This window comes from Stenella coeruleoalba, assembly GCF_951394435.1.
Source record: "Stenella coeruleoalba genome assembly, chromosome: 4".
In the NCBI taxonomy this organism is placed as follows: domain Eukaryota; kingdom Metazoa; phylum Chordata; class Mammalia; order Artiodactyla; family Delphinidae; genus Stenella; species Stenella coeruleoalba.
Window position 1 is genome coordinate 60,953,806 of NC_137149.1, and position 24,789 is coordinate 60,978,594.

General features: G+C 36.5%; 1 protein-coding gene across 1 annotated transcript in view; it reads left to right on the top strand.

The window, feature by feature from the left end:
• Positions 1 to 24,789, top strand: part of DTHD1 (death domain containing 1) — a gene marked incomplete at both ends in the record, with an annotated part of 70,336 nt that overhangs the window by 22,769 nt on the left and 22,778 nt on the right. Inside the window, 3 exon segments of the mRNA XM_079919806.1 lie at positions 3,313 to 3,477; positions 5,177 to 5,466; positions 12,467 to 12,711. Of these exon segments, the coding sequence (XP_079775932.1) occupies positions 3,313 to 3,477; positions 5,177 to 5,466; positions 12,467 to 12,711 (700 nt within the window).

Below are 24,789 nucleotides of genomic sequence, written 5' to 3' on the forward strand. Positions count from 1 at the left end.
CAACTATATACTCCAATAAAAATTTTAATAATATATAGTCTAAAAAACAAGAAAAGAAACTACCCTTGAAAAGTTCCCTGTAATGTCTATTTCTACTTGCAGAGACAAAATATTGAGGTACCTTGGAACAACCTTTTTTATCTCAGGGAAAAATCTTAATTGTGTGGCACTATGGCCTGTACCTGGGAATGATGCATCAGGACACTCTTAGACTTGAAAAAGGCAGCCTGGGGAAGACACTTGATGGTTTGTCTACACTACTATTTTATTTCTGGGTAATTATACCAGAAATTCTGGAAATTATATTTTCTATCCTAGTGTATCTAAAGGAGCTTCCATGTTCTTTAATGTTCCTGTTCATTATATTTGAATATTTGACCCCAAATGGGCCAATCATAATTCCCTTAATGCCTGGAATTTTGGACATTGAAAGAGCCTTGAACTCAAGAAATAGCAAAGTCAGTTATTCTTGAATAAACAAGTTGATTTAATAAAGGTTGATTATGTTTTATGAAACTATTAGTATATCAAACTGTCATCTTTTGTGGAGTATAATCAAGGGCTATTCACTGCCTGGCAATACTAGTTGTCAAAGTTTGCTAATAGTATGTATTAAAAAAAAGTGTTTAGTTGCAGTGCTGTTAAGAACAGCTGGGATAAATAAGGATGCCACCAAATTATTTAATTTCAGTATAAGTTGTATCTATTATCATATTAAAGTCTAAATTTTAGGTGATAGATGTGCTAACTCACCTAACTGTGGTAATAATTTTCAATATATACAAGGATCAAATCATCACATTGTATATACAAGTATCAAATCATCACATTGTACATATTAAACTTGCACAAAGTTACATGTCAATTATATCTCAACTGGAAAAAAAAATAGTTTAAATTTGACCTTAATATCATTAAGGACTTTTTTGATTTTAAGTGACAGAAAAACAAACCCAAAGTGCTTAAGAAAAAAGGAATTCTTTGGTCCACATAAATTACAAATCTGGGGATATTTTTATTTTAATATTTTTCTTGGACCAGGAAAAACCCAGTCTCTCTTCTCTTTCTGCTTCCTCTGTGTCACTTCCATCCTCCAACATGCTTATTCCTCATGCTGGTAATATTACTATGTCTTCAAAACTCCAAGTTCAGCAGAAAAGAGGAAACTTCTTTTCCGCATGAGTATACATAAAAGCCCTGGCTCTTATTCTTACTCCAAATCTGTCACAAACCCATCACTGAACAGATCACTAAAACCAAAAGGAAGATGTGCTGTACAAGGCAGGCTAGCCTAGTTTATGGCATGGTAACACAAACCTGATTCATCAAAGACAGGCTTGGTCGTCTCACTCCTAGACTAAGCTGAAGGGCGGCCACTGTTTGGTTGCTGTCATGGTGGCAGAAGAAAGACCTTTGGATAGACCCACACTAATAATTAAATGCTTAGCCTGGAAATGACAGAATGACATTGTTCACTATTCATTAACCAGAACAAGTCACATGGCCCCACTCAACCATAGGGGACAAGGAAGTGAAACTCTTATCATGAGCTCAGAATGGTAGGGGGAAATTGGGTATTTTGAAAACAACACTGATGAATGCCAAATGTACTAATTGGCTCAGGTCATATACCCACCTAGACCTGGGAGTAGGGTCAGCTCCACTGCAGCTGAAAACATGTAGGTTTTCACAGAAAACAGACTATTATTAGGAAAAAAGTAGGAGTTATTATCAGAAAAAAATATATATTACATATAATTAAGTCAATTTCTAGTAAATGACCAAAGTTCTGGATTCAGTATGAGTATATCTTCCTGTGTTAATAGATTATTACCTTCCAAGTGTTAAAAATTTTACCATATTTGTATAAACCAAAAGCCAAAAACTGTTATATTTTCCCCATCATCTTGATTTTAATCTGGTTGATCAACAGAGTCTAAAGTTTTCAAAGTAGACATTTTAAATCTAGTTCAGTTCCTAATTTACGATTTATAGGACAGCTAAACCTGTGAAACTAAAGTGGTTTTAAACCCGTAACTAACTCTATTCACAAATAAAGATGTGGGATTCACACTTACGTCTTCATTCTTTAGTACCTAGCTAGAAAGGTTCTGTCCCCCTTGTGGGTTTTAGCAGCATTAGACCAGGTTTTGTTTTCCTTTTTCCAGCAAGATGTTCAGTATCAAGTATTTTTCTTTCTGTAGCTTTTAAGTGAATACCCATTTAAGATACCCATTTAAGTGAATTTAAGAAGAGTTTATTGTAAGGCTACAATAGGTACTCTCTGCTTTCTCCATCTCTAAAATTACCCTAATTCTTTCACCTTGTTTTTTTTCCTTTTCTCTCTTAGCATCTGCTCTGTTTTTCCTTTCTTAATAATCTCTCTGCTTATTCATATTCATAGCCCAGGGCACTACAGCCAAAGGACAATAAGTTACAATCTCTGGGCCTTTTTCTTAGTCAAATTTCAAAGAAAGAAATCAAATTGGCTGGGTATTGGAAGTTGATCTAGTGTTAGCGAAATCAGCTCTGGTTGGGAGAAAGTATCACATAGTATATACAGCTGTCTCTTTTAAGGCTTTGGGGTGGGGCAAGTTAGCAAGGAGAATTGTACAGGAAAGCTAATTGGCCATGTCTGCTGTAGGAATTAGGGTGAGACTATCAATACCATTTATCCTTACTACCATTTTAAGTGCTTTACAAATTTTAACTCATTTAATCCCATGAGGTGGATAGTATTATTACACTCATATTACAGATAAGAAGATGGAAATATAGGGAGGTCAAATAACTTGTTCATGGTCATACAGTTAATAAGAGGCAGAGCCACTCAGAATTTGGAAGTAGGCAGTATTGCTCCAGAGTCTATGGTTGCTATACCACAAGACTTGGCTATCCTAAAGCATCAGTTTACATCAGTGAATTTATTGACTTGGGATATTCCCTTAACTCTTTTGCCAGTAGTAAAATGTTTCTCATTCTCCAAAGCTCATCTTCAATACTAGCATTTTCACTTTGCAAGCTTTCCTGAACACCTTCCTTCTGCTGTTAAACCACCCTGTACATTCTCTTCATTACCACACAGATCACCTTGTCCTGTGATTGTTTAATATTGTAATACTGTGAGCTTCTGTCGAGCAAGGGCAATATATACCTTATCTTTATGTTCCTGGTGCACAGCATAATTACTGGCACATAACATATACTTAATGAATTGTCATTGGATTATTCACTTAATGAAAGAATGAATGCATTAAATATGATTTATGCTACACAAATTTTACCAGTTTCTCTTCTGCTTCCGGATTATAGGACAAAAAGCACTTCCATAAGAAAACCTGGGAGCAATGCTTGTGAATCTTTGAAATTATTGGGATTCAGAAGCCAAGACAGTGGTTGGTTTGTGCTTGATGGTTTCGCGGTGAGGACCATGCAAAGTGGCTTGATATCATTTGAATTGTGTGAACATTTAGAGAAGTAATACAACAGTAAACAAAAAATATTGATGATATTATATCCTGATGGTTCGTAATTGATATTTACAGAAGTAGAATCATAGGATTAGACCTTTTATTCCTCAAATAGAAATATGAATAGTCCTTTAGGGGGTGCTTAAAATGCAAACTAGGCCTGACATGAATATACTATCAGTAATTTCACTCACGATAGTTTAATAGGTGCTGTTGGAAACCACTCCTAACTTAAATTTATTTTTACAGCTTTCTTCTAACTCCAAAATAGTTTTAAAATAGCACCTTCATTTCTGAAATTTCATGGAGATAGTAATTAACCATTCATATTATGCTTATCTCCTATGTATATATAAGCTGAATTTGTTATTCCAGTGTCCTCATTTTGCTTTCTCATTTCCATGTTTTCTAGACAGCTCATTATGAGAAGAGTTAGACATGTTAAGGTTCCTGAGAAGTAGACACTCATAAAGAGAGGGCAATCACATGTCCAAAGATAGCCTTTATCTCATAAAGGAAGAACTTACATCTATAATTGTCTTGGGTCAGTTCCCTAGAAAAAGAGTCTAAGATGAGAATGCAAGTGACTCTTTGAGAGAGGGCTCTCAGGAGACTCCTGTAGAGTGATGAAAGAAAGCAGGGAGGATAAGGGAAGAAATGGGAGAAATTATGGCTTGAGCTGAAGTTTTACCTCAGCCTGATACCTCAGGGGAGCTCTGAAGTGTGAGTTCCAAGGAGGCTGGCTTTACACTCTTGCATCAGTTAGTCTTTGTCTGTGGATGTGATGCTGTTCTGGGGGAGGGGGCTCTTATAGAGCAATTTTCTGGAGAACAGTTGGGCAACAGGTGGGCCAGACCAGGAAGAGGGATTTGAATTAGTTTGCTAGGCTGCCATCATAAAGTATCACAAACTCAGTGGCTTAAACAACAGAAATGTATTGTCTTATATTTCTGGATGCTAGAAGTCCAAAATCAAGGTGTTGGCAAGGTTTATTCCTTCTGAGGACTCTGAGGGATCTGTCCCAGGCCTCTTTCCTTGGCTTATAGATGGCTCATTTCATGTTCACATGGCATTCTCTCTGTATGCATATTTGTGTCCAAATTTATTTTTTATGACACCAGTCATACTGGATTAGGGTGTACTCTAATGACCTCACACTGATTTGATTACCTCTGTAAAGACCATATCTTCAAATAAGGTTGCATTCCGAGGTACTGGGAATTTGGCCTCCAACACAGGATTTGGGTGGAGGGGACACAATTCAACTCATACAGGGTCCACCATAACAACTCTTATCACACAGTGACAGAGATGAATATTTCAATCTCCACTTAATAATGACATATATTTTGTGTCCTATTGATAGTAAACAGATTATCTGGATCATCTTTCTCTTTTTGAAGTAATACTCTTTGGTAATGTTAGTTAAAATATAATTTAAAATATGCTGCCATATTTAGAGCTAAGCTGAGGCTGGATGACTTCTTTGTTTATGGGCATCTGTTTTAGAACTTGATTTAAGCTGGTTTCCTGACTGCCAAGAGTTTCATTCAAGTCATTCATGAATTTAATCAATTAGTCATCAGAATGCTTGATTTTTAAAGGAGGTTTGGTTAATAATGGCTTTTTGGGGGTGTTATTAGTTATTCTTGATATTTTTGAAACTGGCTGTTTCCCTCAGGTTACTCCTTCTGTCTTCCATGCAGGTTTATAGTGCTTCACCCGTCTTCCATTGTGGACAATAGCCATTTGGTTTCTTTTGTGAAGTCTTTGGAGGAAGCCACGCTCAGCATCACTGTTTGCATTGTACTTTATCACCAGAAAGACAACCCACATAGAACTGTCATTTTAGTGGTGCCTTCTAAAGATTTACATCAGGTGCTTAGGAACTTGCGCTTGGAAGCGTCTAGTGGTCCTCCAGAGCCATCTCGCCATTTCCAAGTGAAAGAAGGAGAACAACTCCTTTTAAGGTTTACTGGAAACATATTTGCTTCAAGTAAGTATCAAGAAATCTTTTTGCATGTTCTATGGGCTATCAGCCACAAGCTTCAGAAGGAGTCCACTAAACATGTTTTGCTAAGGAAATCTTCAAAGAACTGAGGGGAAGCTTTGGAAAAGTAGGAAGAGAAAAAGGACTTATTTACTTCTTTCTTTCCAGTCTGCTTCTTCTCTTTTTAGAGCATGCACATTCCTTAATGGGAAGACCCTAAGTGACACTTTTAGAAATAATCTTCTCCATAATTTGTATAGCTGCGTTCAAGCTAGGATCATCTCTTTCCTACACCAGTGTCGTTGCCTCGTAAATATTCCTCTGTTTTCACTATTAGCCATGTGAAATGGAATGTATCAATATTTCCATAGAGTAATAACAGTGATCTTTTAAAAATGAGTCATACTTTATTACTTCCCTGATTAAAACTTTGTAATTACCTCCTATTCCACTTTAAATAATGCCCAAACTCTATGTTGTCCTACAAAGAATCTAACGTGAGGTCAGTGGACTCCCAAGAGATGTGTGGATAGACTATATTCCAGCATAACTGTACTATTTATAATTCCAGTTATTGTATTTTATATATTTAAAAGACTATGCCGGGAAGGAATCAATAAGCTTCACCAAAGTCCAAAAGGGACCATGGCACAAAAGTGGTTAAGAACCTCAGATCCAGATGACATACCCCTGCTTACCTCTTATCTTTATATTTATCTAGTGATCTTTTATTTCCATTATAAATCTTACCACAACTTGAAATTACTTTACTTATTTATTTGTTTATATACTTTTCATTCTTATATTTATGTTCTTCACTGGAATGTAAATTCCATTAGGGCAGTGACTGTGTCTTTCTTGCTGTGTACCCTTGAGCCTAGAATAGTGCCTGATATATCAAGGGCTTTCAATAAATATGTAGTGAATCAATGAATATATGATGATGCTGAGGAAGACAAACAGGGTGAGTGACTATGAGAGGTGGAAGGAGATGTGGCAGAAGTGAGGGAATGGGTGAGACAGAAGAGATAAAAGGAGGGAAAGAGAAAAGGAAGAAAAAGAAGAACAGAGAAAACAGCTGTGTGAGAGAAGAGAGAAAAAAAGCTTTGGGGGGGTTGCCCTCACAGCCATTTCTTTTTTATTGATTCAACCCCTTTTCCTTTCTAACTCCTTTCCTTGAGGCAGAATAATATCAAACAGCATGCATGTAAAGATGAGGTGTGGGGGAAATTCAGGAATGGGTTCTGTGGGAATTTCTGGCCCCGGAGTCCTGTGATAGACTTGACTTGAAGTAAGAGTCTCTGTTTACTTATAAATTAATATAGATCTCATTGATTTTTAAATGGTGCCTATTTTCTCTCTAATTCTGGAAATTACTCTAAGCTCCGCTGGCTCTTTGCTCTCTGTGGCTTCAAAAACGATGTGGCTTAAAGCTGAGGCTGCCCTGTTTTTGGTATCTCAGAAATAAGTGAGATTCAAAATGTCCCAATTTGAAGTATGTCTTCCACTTTCGCATGCAGAGTCTCAGCCATCTGAGCCAGCTGATGGGACCTATGGAGTGAGTGACAGAATGTCACAAAAAGGGGAAGGGGGAGGAGAGGAAGGAAGGGTGGAAGATATCCTTTCCTACTTGGCTTCTGGAATAGAAACTATGCTAGGATAATCCCTCTAAGAAGAGAGAGTCAAAACCTGGAAGTGTCCCACCCAAACTAGTGATGCAAATGACTTCCTGTAGTACTTGGGACAGCAGGTGTGTTTACCTCCTGCTCCAAACAGGAGAGAGTTACTGTGCTTCTCATAGGCAACGGTTGAGTGTACTATTGTCTATAATGGGGAATAGGGAGTATATGCTAAAATAAGAGTGCCTGGAGACAGGCAGCATGTGTGCGGTCCCTCCATATAGGAATGAAGAACTCCTCTTCACTCAAAGAAAATGAGTCAGTCAGGATGCCAGGATCCTTTCTCCTTTGCCTTTTCTAGAGACTTATGGCCAGATCTGGAGCTTCACTGGATTTTCTCCATCTAAGAGGAGCAAGACCCTCAGTAAAGAATTGACACCTGATCCTTCCATCAGGGCCTGTGGTAGCCTCTGTGAATCTCAGATACAAACTGCCAGAGGTTGTCTGCCTGGAGGTCCTCCCCTCAATCCATCCCCACCATCTTCTCTAGTCATCTCCTACTGTATTTTCCTATGTCACTTATAATGATCACGTGTGGAGAAGCTTTTTCTATCTTTCCTGATTACCTCTGTTCTTATTTCACTTATTCAGATCCTTATGTAATTCTCTTAGTGGACATGGTCGTAGATATAATCTTCTATTTATTTTTTAATTGTTTGATCAATGTCAGTGTCTCTGACTACAGTGCCATGAAAGGAGGGCCTGTTTTATTGGTGGGCCTGCTTTATTTTAGGGAGGTGCCTAAAAGCTAGAAGAAGTATTTGTTTGAAGAATGAAGACAAAAGCTTTGGAACAACCTTAACATTATAGTATTATGTGATTAAAAGTATTTAAAACTTTAATTAATAAATTTAGATGACTGCCCTCTGAGAAATATCAAAATCTCTATATTCCTTATATAGAATACAGATGGTTCTTTTGACTGAGGACCTTGGGACATAGAGATAATTTCCACTTCTAAGAGAAAATAAGATAGGTGTTCCTTTGGTTTTTATATTGGCCTTTGGCATTCTTCTGGACACAGCTAGAATCTTCTTTCTCTCTCTAGGTTAGAGCTGTTGATTCAGCACTTAAGCTTTCTATTGCATCACATCTAAGCCCCCAGTGCTCAGAAAATTCATAAAGTGCTAGGAAACGGGCAGACAGAATTTTATATAATGACACCTTAGCACCACTCATAACATCGAGTAATGCCCCAAAGAGGTCTGTGTGTGTCCAAGTTGCCCCAAATGCCCTTTGGCCCAGAGAAATAGTTTTCCCAGACACACGTGTTAGAATGTTAGAATGACCTTCCTTTTACTCATTTAACAAAGATTCCCTGTCCTTATGTACATTATATTTTACTGGAGAGACACAGAGAAGAAGCAAATAAATAATAAAATGTACAGCTTAATGAGGTGGAAAATTCCTTACAGAAGAATAAAGGAAAGGGAATAGAAAGTCTCAGAGAGAGTGGCAGATTTGCAATTTTAAATAGACTCGTCAGAGAAAGTGCCATTTCAGCAGAGACTTGAAGATGAGAGAGCAAGCCATAATCCTATCCCAGGAGAATTTGTCCCAGGCAGGGCAAGGAGGCTGGGATGGCTGGATGAGAGGGAGGGAGAGGAGAGTTGGAGGAGATGAGGTAGGTACTGGTCATGCCTTGAAGGCCATTTCAAGGACTTTGCCTTTTATTCTAAATGAAGTGGGAAGCCAAGAAGGGTTTTCAACAGGGCCATCACATGATCTGGGTCAGATTATATCTGTGTTGAGATTAGATGGTATAAGGCAAGTGTAGCAGCAGGGAGACAGGTTAATGAGCCATTGCAATGAATCAAGCAAGGGTTGATGGAGGCTTAGAGGCAAAGGTATTAGAAATTGTTTCTGGTATTTTCGCCATAAGCATCTTTGCCATAGACATCTTTGCCGCAAGTATTTTTACTGCATAACTAATTAGCCATAAGGCAATTTTGCCATAAAAGGTATAATGGCAAAAAATAAAAGGGGGACATTTAAAAGCACATAATGAAACATGAAAAATGAATAACAAAATTATAAAGACTTTACTGCGACACAAAATATTTAAATACAGTTAAAATGTGTGTAGATTCATGACAATGCTGCACAGATAACTGATTTTATTTTGCGGGTTGTACCTAAGCACTTGTCTTCCAAGTCTTTTGTTCATAGTATTTTATACATTTTTTAAAACTTGTTTATTCATCTTTCTGTTTGGCATCGCACATTTTCTTATTCACTAAAACTTCATCCTTCACTGAGAGAGGTATCAGTTTCCATATACCAGGATGCATATTTGTAACTGAGCTTTGTGTCGCATTGCAAAACCTTCTACACTGTTTGTCCTTTGCATATTGTCACATGTCTCTTGACAGATGTTCCAAAGTTCTATGGAAAATGTGAGTTCAACTCTGGGCCTGCCAGGCTCTCAGTCTCAGCCTCTTTCTCCCCCAGTGTAGTGTGTTTCGAAATAAGAAACCAATTCGTGGGGTAAAACATCGTCATCTGTCATGATTTTTTTGTTGTATATGTCAAACCAAACTGTTAACCAGTTATTTTATCTTTTACAGCAAAATTGCCTTATGGCCAGATAGTTATATGGCAAAAATGTGGTGGAAAAAAGGTTTGTGGCAAAGATGTCTACAGCAAAGATGCTTATGGTGAAAGTACCTAGAACTGGTGGAGATGTGTTAGGACACAGAAATATCCTGAGCCAGTGGTTCTCATGAGAGTATTCTGGTTCTCTGTGTTGGTAGCATGTCACTTCTTCATGTGACTTTTCTAAGCAAAAGCATATAGGTCTACGTTTGTACTTCCTATGTCTTCAATGAAAAATATTCCAATATGCATTATTGAGAAGAAAATACATTGCTATAAAAAATATCTAGTAACTCACAAAATATAAATAAGTTATTTAGTTCTTTAAATGACAAATATTTATTGTATAGCTCCTACCCTACTATCCCTGCTAGGAACTATGTACATAATACATTGACGAGAAAGAGGTTTTCAAAATGTCAACTAATGATTGCTTTCGTAATTTTGGTATTTAATGAGTGACTTTTGGTTTTACTTCTCTAAATATGCCAGAGTGGGAGAAAAAAATAAAATAATGCAATTTCTTTGTGCTATTTGTTCTTTTTTTGGTTCTGCTTTTTTCTGTGACAAAGGGTCTTCAAAATATAGTGTTACATCTTAGCAACAATGAAACTCCAACTTAAGTCTACATAATACTTTCTTTGATAACACTAAGATCATGCTATTTATTACTAGTAAATCCTCAATAATTTCATCCTTATTTCATATATAAATGTGATTCTTAGAGATTTACATTACAAATCTTTATTTTTTTAAATTAACTGGCAATTCGAGGTAGATAAGTTCTAGAAATAGGTAGAACCAATGTGACTACGCCTCATCCTCCAATCTTCATATACTTATATACATTATCCTTTATGAGTAATTGTATACCTGGCAGGGAGTATCATTCAAGGGGTGGAAGGAGAAATTTACTAAATTATATTCTGTTGGGACATAAGTAGCAACATTTTTCTTGGTAGTACTCTAGTGGCATAGAAGTAGAAGTTTGCTAAGTATTCCCACAGTGATCTAGAAACTCTAATTCACTATTTACTAGATGCTATTTCAGTGACTCCAAATAATTTATCTTTTTTTTCTTTTTCCCTTTCTTTCTTACCAGAATGAAACTTTTAAAGCAAACCCTGGATAGTCATGCCTGTCCTAGGATGTCCTAGGAATCTGTTTTGTTCAAGGAGCCAGGTCGCCCCTAAAATGTAGACTTAAGCAAAGGGACATACTCCTATACCTTCCATAACCTGGAGTTATTCTAATTCTAGATTTAATTGTGCTTTAGAAATTCACCAAAATGACCTCTAGCAGTCAAAACAAGGAGAAAAGTATTAGTGTCATTTACATCTCTCACAGAATGCAAGAGGGAAAGCTTCCCATAAGAGAAAGAGAGAGAAAGAGAAAGCTCTGGGCAGTCAACTTTCAGGCCTCTGAGAGCAGCAGAAAGTTGCAACTTAGATATAAAAGCTTCATATTGACAGTCTTTTAAAAAATTTAAGTGGGTTGGTTTTTGTCATACAAATTCAAAACAATGTGAGAATCCGTCTTCGTTCTTCTCATTTGCTGTCATTGCTATTATTTACTGAGCCTTTATTATGTGCCAGGCCCTGTGCCAATCATTCTATCCATACTCCCTCATTTCATTCCCAGAACAATCCTAGGACGTTAGTTTTATTTCTCGTTTTAAAGGTAAGGAAGTTAAGGCTCCAAGAAGTTCAGAGATGTGCAAGAACTGGATAAATATTACGGCGTAGGTAAATATTAGAGGCTGAACATGGATCTAGATCTTTATGTCAGAAACATATTATAACTGCTACGTTACAGCTTACTTTTAAATTTTGCTAAGGGTAATGCACACTTGCCTTACGAATACCGCAGTGTCTGTTTTACTGTTGCAATGAGAAGGTGAAATATCCTGACTGTCATGGTAAAACCCCCAAGAGTGAAATGTTATATTCACTAAAGCTCCATTATTTTCAGTGGACAGTTGAGAAGACTTTTACATATGCTTGTTTGGGGAGAATTCACCAGGTTTTAATAGAAATTTTAGTAGCTATTAAATCTAGAAACTATTCCATTTGGAAGTTCTAGAACAGCACTGTATTTCTGCATGGTGAAAATGTTTTATATGTGTACTCTCCCATATGGTAGCTACTAGACAGACGTGGCTATTGAACATTCGAAATGTGGCTAGAGCACCTAAGGAATTGAATTTTTGATCTTAATTAGTTTTAACTTTAATTTTAAAAGCCACATTTTGCTAGTGGCTACCGTATAGGAGAGCACAGTTCTAGAATGTCTGTTGTGAGGTCGTGATAGCGTGCAACGTGATATGAATAGTTAAGTGAAAGGAAAAATATCATTCTTAAAAAGTGAAAATAATTTTCTAAGTAGAGAAAGAGATGAGTATTTCCAATGGCTTCTTGTTGTAGCAAAATGGAATAGAAAAAGAAAATCAGATCAATGATGACTCCCACAAATGCATAAAAAAAGAAAAAGAAAATCAAAGATTATTAGACCTAGAAGCAGCCAGAGAGCACCTGGTCCAAGTATAGATGAGAATCATTTTAGTAATTTATACAGTCTCAGCTTAGTGCTGGTTTATTAGGTTATGTTTTGACAAGAGGTATTGACACAAAAAAGACAAATTTTTTAAAATGAATGATTATTTGGATTTTTAAAAAATAAGTAAAAAAAGTGGTATATATTAATAGTAACAAATGCATTTTACTTCTATTTAGGCAATGGGAAGGATTATGGAAAAGACTACAAGCTTATTTTTCATTTACAAAGGAAACCTAGACTGGAACTCCAAATCAAAGAGGTGGATGAATTGGGAAACTATAGCTGCCCTCATTATAAGGGTACCATTGTAGTTTATAAAGTACCTAAAGAAAAGATAGTCCACAACTTGGATCAATCTCTTATACTTAACGAAAACAATTATCAGTTGCCAATTTGCAAATTACCATTGAAATTGCCAAAGGTGAATCATTTTACTTCCCTAATTACTGTATTTTGTTAATTCTCTATAATTCTCTACCAAATTCAATACTGCATAAATACGGATACTTATGGTTGAAAGGAAAGATAGGAATAATGTTGATAAAGAAGGATAAGCTACAAGAGTGATAGAATGCATGTCAGGATTTCTACTTTCTTCCATATCAACTTTGTAATAGGAACAATTCAAATTGGTCTGGTCCTGACAGTATATTGTTAATGACTATTGAAAAAATGTCATTCATTTTCTGTAACTGATTCTGAGTAACTAAAAAAAATCATTTATAAAAACATAGAATACCGTTCAGAACACAACAATTTTTGAAAAATCATGTGGTGACAAGGAAAATGACATAAAAATATTTTCAGTGAGACTTACCAAATCCTGCACGTTTGTTTTAAGAGTTAATTACTCTTTCATTTCTGATTTTGTTTATTTGAGTTCTTTTTTTTTTCTTTTTGGTTAGTCTAGTTAAAGTTTTGTTAATTTTGTTTATCTTTTCAAAGAACCAACTGTTAGTTTCATTGATCATTTATACTGTCTTTTCAGACTCTATTTCATTTATTTCCATTCTAATCTTTATTATTTCCTTCCTCGATTAAATTTGGACTTTTTTGTTCTTCTTTTTCTAGTTCTTTCAGGTGTAAAGTTAGCTTATTTGCAATTTTTCTTGTTTCTTGAAGTAAGCCTGTATCGTCATGAACTTTCCTCTTAGAACTGCTTTAGCATAGATGTTGGTATGTCCTGTTTCTGTTTTCATTTGTCTATGTAGTTTTTGATTTTGTCTTCAAATTCCTAATGACTCATTGGTTATTCAGTAGCATGTTGATTAATCTCCACATTTTTGTGAATTTCTCAGTTTCTTCTATTAGTTGATTACTAGTTTCATGTCACTGTTGTTTGGAGAAGATGCTTGACAGGATTACAATCTCCTTGAGTTTATGGAGACTTATTTTGTGACCTAACATGTGACCTATTTGGAGAATGGTCCACATGCACTTGAGAAAAATGTGTATTCTGCTGCTTTTAGATGGAATGTTCTTTCTCTATATATGTATCTATTAGGTTCATTTGGTTTAATGTGTTGTTTAAAGTTGATGTTTGCTTATTAATTTTCTGTATGGATGATCTATCTTTGAAATAAGTGGAATATTAAAGTCCCTTATTATTACTGTATTGTTGTCAATTTCTCCCTTTAGGTCAGTTAATATTTGCTTTATTTATTTTGGTGCTCCTATACTGTCTGCATATATATTTATAAATGTTACATCTAGAGGAGAAATTACAACTGATACCACAAAAATAAAAAAAGATAATAAGAAACTACTACAAACAATTATATACCAACAAATTAGGCAACCTACAAGAAATGGATAAATTCCTAGAAACAAAAAAATCTTCTAAGATTCAGTCATGAAGAAATAGAAAATCTGAATAGACTGATTTCTTGTTAGGAGATTGAAACAATGATCAAAAACTTCCCAGCAAACAAAAGTCCAGGACCAGACAGCTTCATGGATGAATTCTAACAAACATTCAAAAGAATATTTACTATCTATCCTCTCAAACTCTTCCAAAATATTGAAAAGGAGGGAATGCTTCCAAAATTTTTTTATGAAGCCAATATTACCCTGATACCAAAACCAAACAAGGATGCCACAAAAAAGAGAAAATTACAGACCAATATCCTTGATGAATGTAGATGCAAAAATCCTCAACAAGATGTTAGCAAAGTGAATCCAACAATACATGAAAAGAATCATACACCGGGATCAAGTGGGATTTATCCCAAGGATGCAAGGATAGTTCAACATCTGCAAATCAATCAATGTGTTATACCACATTAACAAAATAAAGGATGAGTCATATGATCATCTCAATAGAAGCAGAAAAAAATTTTGACAAAATTCAACATCCATTTATAATAAAAATTATCAACAAAGCAGGTATAGAGAAAAGTTACCTCAACATAATAAATGCCATACATGACAAACCTACAGCAAACATCATACTCAATGGTGAAAAGCTGAAAGCATTTACACTAAGATCAGGAACATGACAAGTATGCCCACTCTTGACACCCTTATTTAACTTAGTACTAAAGGTCCTATCTACAGTAGTTAGACAAGAAACATAAGTAAAAGGAATCCAAATTTTAAAATTGTCACTATTTGCAGATGGTATAATAATATATATAGAAAACCCTAAAGACACTACCAAAAGCTGTGGGAACTAATTCATCAATTCAGTAAAGTTGCAGGATACAAAATCAATATATAAATAAACCTGTGGCACTTCTATACACTAATAATGAACTATCAGAAAGAGAATTTAAGAAAACAATGCCATTTACAATTGTATAAAGAAAAGCCAGTAATAAATTTAACCAAGGAGGTGAAAGGCCTATACACTAAAAATTGTAAGACATTGATAAAAGAATTTGGAGAAGATACAAATAAATGGAAAAATACCCTGTGCTCATGGATTGGAAGAATTAATATAGTCAAAATGTTCATACTAACTAAAGCAATCTACAGGTTTAATGCAATCCCTATCAAAATTCCAAAGGCATTTTTCACAGACCTGGAACAAATAATTTTAAAATTTGTGTGGAAACACAAAAGATCCCAAATAGCCAAAGCAATCTTGAGAATGAAAACAAAGCTGGAGGGATCAAGCACTGTGATTCAAACTATATTACAAGGCTATAGTAATCAAAACAGTATGGCATTGGTATAAGGACAGACACACAGATCAATAGAACAGAACTGAGAAGCCAGAAATAAACCCATACATATAGACAATTAAATTATGACATTGGAGCCAAGAACATACTACAAAGAAAGGATAGTCTCCTCCATAAATCATGTTGGGAAAACTGGACATACACATGCAAAAGACCGAAACTAGACCAGTATCTTACACAATGCATAACAATTAACTCACAATGGATTAAAGACTTGTGTGTAAGACCAAGAAAATCCTAGAGGAAAACATAGGCATAACCTCCTTGACATTGGTCTTAGCAATGTCTTTGTAGATCTGACTCCAAAGGCACAGGACACAAAAATGAAAATAAACAAATTCAACACCTCAAACTAATATGCTTCTTCATAGTGAATGAAATCATCATCCAAATAAAAGTTGAACCTACTGAATGAGAAAAAATATTTACAAATCATATATCTGAGAAGGGGTTAATATCCAAAATATATAAAGAATGCATATAATACCACAACAAATACAGAAGCAACTCAATTAGACAGTGGGCAGAGAAACCAGATAGACACTTTTCCAAAAAAGACATACAGGTGGTTGATAGGCATATGAAAAGATATTCAACATCACTAGTTATTAGGGAAATGAGAATCAGCACCAAAATGAGATATCATCTCAAACCTCTTGTATAGAATAGCTATTATCAAAAAGATAAGAAATAGCAAGTATTGGAGAGGATGTGGAGAAAAGGGAACCCTATACACTTTGGGGTTGGTGGGAATGTAAATTGGTGGGAAGGTAAATTGATCCAGCCACTATTAAAAACAGTATGAAGATTCTTCAAAAATTAAAACTACAACTACCATATGATTCAGCTCTTCCCCTTCTGGGTATTTATCCAAAGAATATAAAAATAATAATTTGAAAAGATATATGCACCCTATCTTCATTGCGGTATTATTTACAATAGCCAAGCTATGGAAACAACCTAAGTGTCCATTGATGGACGAATGGATAAGGAAGATATGGTATGTATACACAATGGCATACTATGCAGCAATAGAAAGAATTAAATCTTGCGATGTGCAATAACATGGCTGAACTTTTATGGTACAATGCTAAGTGAAATAAGTCAGACAGAGAAAGACAAACACCATGTGGTTTCACTCATCTGTGGAATCTAAAATACAAAAAAATGATCAAACAAACCAAAACAAAAGCAAACTCATAGATACAGATAACAGATTGGTGATTACCAACCAGAGAGGAGGGGGGTTTGGGGGACAAAATGGTTGAAGATGTCAGTTGTATGGTGATGATTGGTAACTAGGTTTTTGGTGTTGTTCACTTTGTAGTGTATACAGATATCAAATTGTAATGTACACCTGAATCGTATATAATGTATTGATAACATACCAATTTTACCTCAATTTTTAAAAAGAGTTAATTACTTTTTTCTAAAATTCTTATTCTTATCAGGAGTGTAGGAATGAATTCTCTCAACACGTGAAACAAAAAGTAAATAATTTTATTGTTGTATGTACTATTTCTTTCAGTGATCCAGGACTTGTACTTCTAAACTACATTCTAATGAGAAATATAACTGAAAAATTTATCACTCCAGAGGAAGAACAAACTTTTTGTCATTTAAAGAAAGCCAGAAGTAGTTTTACATGGTTTTACTTGTGTTATGAATAGCAGAAACATGTTTTCTATGGGATTAGATCTTGTACTGATTTTGAATAAATTAGTAAAGTAAGTCATTAATTTGACAAATATTAATTGAACTTCTGAAATAGGAAATGTGTTATGCTAAGCATTCTGATAAATACAGAGATATATAGGATAATACATGCCCTAAAGCTATGTTGTCCTGGATGCAGCCACTATCCACATGTGTCTATGGAGCACTTGAAATATGGCTAGTCCAAATTTAGATGTACCGTAAGTGTCAAATACACATTGGATTTCAAAAAGTTAGTACAAAAAGATAGAAAATATTTCGTTATTTTGCTCATAATGATTTCATAGTAAGTTATAATATTTTGGTTATGGAGTTAAACAAAAATATATTATTAAAATTAATCTCATATGCTTTAAAAGTATTTAGATGGCTAACTAGAATAGTTGAAATTATGTGTTTCAAACTATATTTCTATAGGACATCATTGCTCAAAATTGTTTACAATCTAGCAGAGTATGCAAAACATGTATACAAAATCACCTTGTAAGATTGTGAATAATTAGACTAATGGTATAAACAGTGTACAAATAGTTATTCAGAGGAGGGAAATTGTTTTTCTGGAAGCTAAAATCAAGAAGTTTCATGGTGGTTGTGGCATTTTATCTGAGCTTTGTAAGTTTGTAGAAATTTGGCCATTGGGAATGAAGAAAAATATATGTTAGGCTGAGGAAATGGAATGAATTTGACCGGGGATGGTAGGCAGGAATTCAGAATTCGTATAACCACCATTAAAATAATTTCTAATGTGCCAAAGATCTTTCAAATGCTTTCCATGCACTGTATCATTAAATCCTCACAAAAATCATATGAAGCATTATCACTGTTCTCATTTTATAGGAAACTGAGGCATAGAAATTTTAGGCAACTTGCCCATGGACCCATAACTAAGTAAGTGTCAGAAGTGGGATTCATACCCAGAAAATCTGCTTCACACATAGGCAACCACTGTGTGCTATTTCCTCTTTAGCAGATACCACTAGGATTCTTAGTCAAGGATACAGGATGGATTTTAGCACATTCGGGTTCTCCCAGGAAGTTGTATGACAATTTCATGTATACCATGCTTTAGTGTAGAGGTGATATTAAAATTATTTCACAAATGATAGGACATGGGTTCTCGTCATTCACATTGAAAGTAGCCATTTGAGCAGGGTCCTAGAGACATCAACCCTTTACTTGCTGGTTTTGGGGAGATCCTGGAGTTCTTGGGAGGCATGTGTAGGGTAGCATAGTCTAGTAAGCCACTGATAGTGAAAATTATATTTTAAGAATTGTATACCTAGGGCAGTGTATACCCACTATCGGTTTTTTCTCTGAGAGTTTTCACTTCCATTTAGGGCCTTTGCCCTTGCTGTTCCCTATGTTTGGGGGTCTCTTCCCTTAGATAGTCATGTAACTGGTTCTCATTAGTCAGGTCTCAGCTCAACTATCACCTCCTTATCCTTATTCCTCCATCTCCTTATTTCAAGTCACTCTTTAACTCCTGACCCTTTTAAAACTTCATAATGCTTATCATCAATTGAAACTATTAGATTTATTTATTTGTTTATTTAATTTCGACTTGACTTTCCTCCTTGAGAGAGCAAGTCCCATGAGCTAAGGACCTTGTCTACCCTATTCCAGCTCTAGCATCAGTAATTAGAACAGTGTTGGGCATATTGTAGGCACTCTAAATATTTGTGACTGGATGAATGCGGGGAGGACTATAGAGTTCATTAGATTCTAAAAGTTTAGGAACTGTTGACTTAAAGGAATACTTGAGTTCTCTCACATCAGTGGTTTAGAGCCTGGCTATTCAAACACTTAGCTGGCAGGCCAAGGAGCTGATTTGGATCAACATGAATATTTGAGAGCAGAGAAAGGATACATCAGGGGTGACCTCTTGGTAACTTGATTTAGCACTTTACTTCCTAAGATCGCTGTGTTGTTCTGATGTATGGGGTGAGCAGAGGGAAACAAGTAAGGGGGGCTGTTGGAACTCTCTGGCAGGAAGTGGTGAAAGTCTAACTGTGATGATGGTGGATGATGGAAAGGAAGACTCCTATGTGAGAGAGGACACACTTGAGGTATAAAATGTGACCCAAATTCAACTTTCAGTTTACAGTGTTTCTTCTGTGGCCTATCTGACATTGTGAGTTAATTAGCCAACTTAGCCAAGCTATATAATTAAGGGGTCTATATAGATTTTCCTCAAGGAAAGTCTGTGCTAGTGATCGTCCATATCTTTTGCATGAGCTCTTCCTCTGCTTTGATTCTAGAACAACACTCTCCACCTGCTTGCCTGAGCAGTCCCTACTGGTCATCCCATACAGCTCTGCTGAAGTGTGACTTCTCCCTGGAAGCCTTTCCCGACCTCCCCTTCAAACCAAGTTAGGTGTTCCTGGTGTGTGTTTCCACAACATTCTACACTTTTCCTACCAGTGCAGTTATCTTATTTTATCATAATCCCTAGCTTTCCAATAGACAAGTGTTTCTCAACCTTTTTTTGTTTGTTTTTGGCTTCCGAAGGGATCTTTAGACTGTATGTCTGTTTATGCATTGTATGTATATCTATGTTTTATATGTTAAAAGTTTAAACTTTTTTGTCTTGCCCAAGAGCAAATTTTCTCTCCTTGAGAGTGATGTTACCTTGGTTGGGGATTAGTGCAATCAACCATACAAACGCATCCACTGTTGTGCTCAATTTGTATTGTCGGTGCCAAGCATAGTACACGTTGGATAATTATTTGTAAATTATGAGATAAATGAGACAATTTTTCAAACCTTAAAATTGTCCAACCTTGAAATTTATCATCTTGGAACTATACTGGCATTTTTAAAAAACATTACATTTTAAATGTAAGCTGCCTTTCATATATTAATCTATAGCCAGTATGCCACCTGTTTTTTTTTTTTTTTTTTCCTCCAAATTGGTTTGTATGGGGATTTCCGGATTCACTCTTTTGGCCCTTTCTCATGCCTAAAGTAAGTTTTCACAAGTAACATTTTGGCATTGAGAAAGAATCTGTGGCTGGAGAAATTTTTTTCCTCATTTAAAACTAACTTACCTAAATGGGAATTGAAACCATGAAACATGGTTTCAATTGAAACCATGACCTCTGTTTTTATGAGAACAGACTTCTTCCATAATTAAAAAAAAAAGCATCTCAGCTAGGCAGTATTAGAATGTGTTATTTTTCAGGAAATGGAAGTAGTCACATTATATGGAGCTTGGCATTACTGAAAAATACATTATGCGTACATTTATGGACGTGGCATAAATTAGGTGAAGGCATCTGTCAAAACTCAAAGTGTTTTCCACAGAGAAGGCAAGCAGTACATATTCATATATATGTATATAGATATAAACACGCACATATTCACATACAAATAATTATAAGATGTGACCTTAATGTACTATGTCTGTTTCCCAAAGATGTGAAGATATCGCCCATTACTTCATGCTTGTGAGGATCTCTTATTTTTCAGCCTCCATATTCCATTCATTCATATATTAATTCATTCAACAAACACTTCTTGTCTTCATGGGCCAGGCATACAGTGGTGTTCCTATGTATATGGTCTCATTCTTCCCTTGCCTCGCTACAGACTACTCTCAACTCAGAAGGCAGAGTGAGCCTTTAAACACATCAGCCAACTCCTGCCTCTGCTCCAAACCCTGCAATGACTTGGTTTCAGATATCTGCATGGCTAACACCTTCATCTTCTTCACTTTGATCAAATTTCATCTTCTCTCTGAGGCCCACCTTGATTCTATTTCTTATTGCAATCAGCTGCAACACACACAGCCTGACACTCCTTATCCTCCTTAAATTGCTCTGATTTTTTTTTTTTTTTTTTTTTTTTGCGGTACGCAGGCCTCTCACTGTCGTGGCCTCTCCCGTGGCGGAGCACAAGCTCCGGACGCGCAGGCTCAGCGGCCATGGCTCACGGGCCCAGCTGCTCCGCGGCATGTGGGATCTTCCCGGACCGGAGCACGAACCCGTGTCCCCTGCATCGGCAGGCGGACTCTCAACCACTGCGCCACCAGGGAAGCCCCTGCTCTGATTTTTTTCTTTCTTCAAAAGCATTTTTATCTTTGAACATGTATTTCCTCATTCATTATGTTTATCATAGGAGCACCTCCACTCCACAACCAGGACATAAGTTCCTTGAGGGCAGGGACCTTTATCTGTTTTGTTCAGCGATGAATCACAAGGACCTAGAATAATGTCTGGCATACGTTAGGTGCTCAACACATGTTTGTTGCATGAGTGAATTCATAAATAGAGCTTGCATGTTAAATACCAAAAGTTTAAAGAGGGACATAAGGCGCATCAAGAAGAAAAGTAAATTAGCATCAGCGGATAGACAGAATTCGCAGTGGACACTTACAGACGGGATGGCCAGTAAGGGCTGCACTGTGGAGGTGTCTTCTGGGCTGAGGAGTTACAGTGACAAGAGGCCTGTGTGCTCGTGCAGCCAGGAGAGCACCCAGGGAGGCAAATGGCAAGCACCCAGACTGCAATGGGCATAAGCTTCTCATCGAGGACTCGAAGGAAGACTATCATAGTGAATGCACACATGAGGAACAGAGAAAAGGGATGAGGTTTGAGAGACAAAGAGGGTCCTGGTGATAGTTCACATTTCAATATGATCTTCTGAAAACGATCACATAGTCAATACATGTGAAAATGTATGGCTGAAAAGAAGGATGATTTATCTCTAAATTTTTCCTAAGTTATGCTTCAAACTTCCTCATTTTACAGAATATTCAAGTCACTTCAGTTCACATTATGTCTATTTGTGCTTTGGCAGAAACAAGGCAAGTTTCAGAGAACTGTCAAAGATTATTTTAGGTGGCAGGAAGTGGCATGCGTGTGTGCTTTTGAAATCAAGTCACATAGGTGACTGTCTGTGCTGTTCCGTTATTTGCACCAGCTTGCGTTGTGGCTGCGTTTGAATGCTGACTCTTCCTGTCTGCTCAGAGGCTTTGCTTTGAAGGAGAGAAGGGCTCCAGGTGGCTGCTTCTGTGGACTCTGTTTGAGGCTGCAGCATCCCAGTCATACATAACCTTCACATTTACGTAAGCCAGCTGTTGACCCAAGTTTTGCTTAGCCTGAACTTCCTCTTTTTTTTTTTTTTTAAAACTGAACTCCTGACATGTGATTTCTAGTAAAGAATGATACTGCTTCAACACTTACTTTCTCACCACATTAAATAACTTGCTGTGTCAAAGGGAGGAAGCATGCAGAGGCTGATGCGACATGCAGTTCTTCAGAATCACCACTTTCTTACCACTTTGGACTTTCATTGCCATATCCCTGCCCTGCCAGGGTTGACTTTCTTTTTTCTCTTTCTTTTGGCCGCACTGCGCAGCATGCAGGATCTTAGTTCCCCGACCAGGAATTAAACCCACGCCCCCTGCAGTGGAAGCATGGAGTCTTAACCTTAACCACTGGACCTCCAGGGAAGTCCCTTGACTTTCTTTTCTAACTAATTATTTTTTTTTCCCCTAATGATATTAACTACTAGAGAACAACCTTGATTGAATAAATGAGAAGTTTCCCACTACTGAAAATTTTTACACTCACAGGCACTTCAATTCTACCCAGGCTTTTTAGTTGTAATAGTTTACGAAATTATATTAAGGTTCAACAATGAAATGGAGCTTTTAACGCTATTGGTAACTATTAAGAAAGCAGATTAGGAAAAGCATGGATCTTAAAAAACCTGTAAGAGAAATCAGGGTTGTGTGTGTTGGGGGGAATGATGAATTTAAAATAACAATAGTGAATTTAAAATAGTAATTTAAAATTTTTTAATAAGTTAGTTTCATGCTTTCTATACAAGAGTTAATTACAATACTATGTTGCTTCATACTCCACCCCCTACCAATTATAGAAGAAAGTCACTAGAATCTTGGTAAGTAGAGTTATCATGTCAATTTCTTTAACCTGTGAGAGTTTTAAAAGCCTCCTCACTCTTCCCAGTGTTTCAATGCTGGCGCCCCTGGCGCTGCCTAGACATGCCCTTCCTACCTGTAGTCTAAACTTCCTCTAAGCCATCAGAATGATCTTCAAAGACACAGTTTTGACCATGTCAGTGAAAAATAGACTTTATATTGTACATGACATGTGAAAGGAAGAAAATGAGCAAAACTGGTTTAGTCAGCAAGAGGATACTGCATTCTTTTCTGGAAAGTGCTTTGCCCACTGATTTAATCAGAAGAGAACCTTTCCCTTCTATTTTCCTTCTCCTTCCTCTTCTGCTTCCCCCTCCCTTTCCTTGTCCTTCTCCCCCCATCTCTTTCCCTCCCTCTTCCCCTTTCTCCATCTCTGTCCCTCCTCCTTAATCCTCTGTCCATAAAAGGGAAGGTTTTCTCTGCTCAGTGGGCGGTATAACTAAACCAAGAACTGTGCACTGTTTTGTCATATGACTTTCAATAATTCTTTTTTTTTTTTTTTTTTTTTTTTTTGCGGTACGCGGGCCTCTCACTGTTGTGGCCTCTCCCGTTGCGGAGCACAGGCTCCGGACGCGCAGGCTCAGCGGCCATGGCTCACGGGCCCAGCCGCTCCGCGGCATGTGGGATCTTCCCGGACCGGGGCACGAACCTGCGTCTCCTGCATTGGCAGGCAGACTCTCAACCACTGCGCTACCAGGGAAGCCCTCAATAATTCTTTCATAAAGGAAGCACATACATTCTTTCCTGTCTGGGAAAATGTAACAAAAATAGGTAATTGATGTAGTTGGATATATTCTGTTAAAATTGTAACATTTAATAAGTAAAAAATGATGTTCATTAATTCAAACAATTTTCTAGTTCATGAACTACAAATCTTTTTTCTCCTGTAGCTATATCAGCCATGTCAATGAACAATTACTAATTAATTGTTAATTACTAATTAAGGGCCAACTATATACATATTATTCATGTATTATTTCTTTTTAGGCCCTCCTAAAAAGAAGGCACTTTTATATATAATATATATTTTTTATATATATATATATATAAAGTAATACATGTTAAAGTCTTAGCTTTCAAGGAAATTACACTCTGGTGCAGGAAATAAAGCATAAACTTTTTAAAAGTTATAAAACAATGCAAGAGATAAATAATTGAATACAACAATACAGTAATATTACAAGACAGGAACTGATGATAAATTGCAAATAAGTGGCCGAGATGGCAGGTACAGAAAAGAGAGTGGTTCCGGTGGGCTGAGGTGACCTGGGGACACTTCACAGAGCAAGACACATGTAGAGAATATCTACGTTCTGGAGAGGAAGAGAGAAAGAGGCAGTGGGTTCCACATAAGAGGGATGCCATGAGCTGAAACTTAGAAGTAGCAAAGCACCAGGTGTGTTTCAAGAAAGGACAATGAATAGACCTATGTGGCTTGAGTGAAAGATTTGGAAAAATCATATTGGAAAAAAGATGGGTAAAGATTATGGAGGGCCTTGAATGTCTTATTTAGGTCATCCAAATGTCTCTGTGAAATTGTTATAGGGGGATCCTTTAGTCAAAATTTGTCAAAAGAATGTGATTGATTTCATGACATAGAGATCATGTGCAAAGAAGAGATTCAAACCAGAGATCCTTAGCATATGAGTAAACA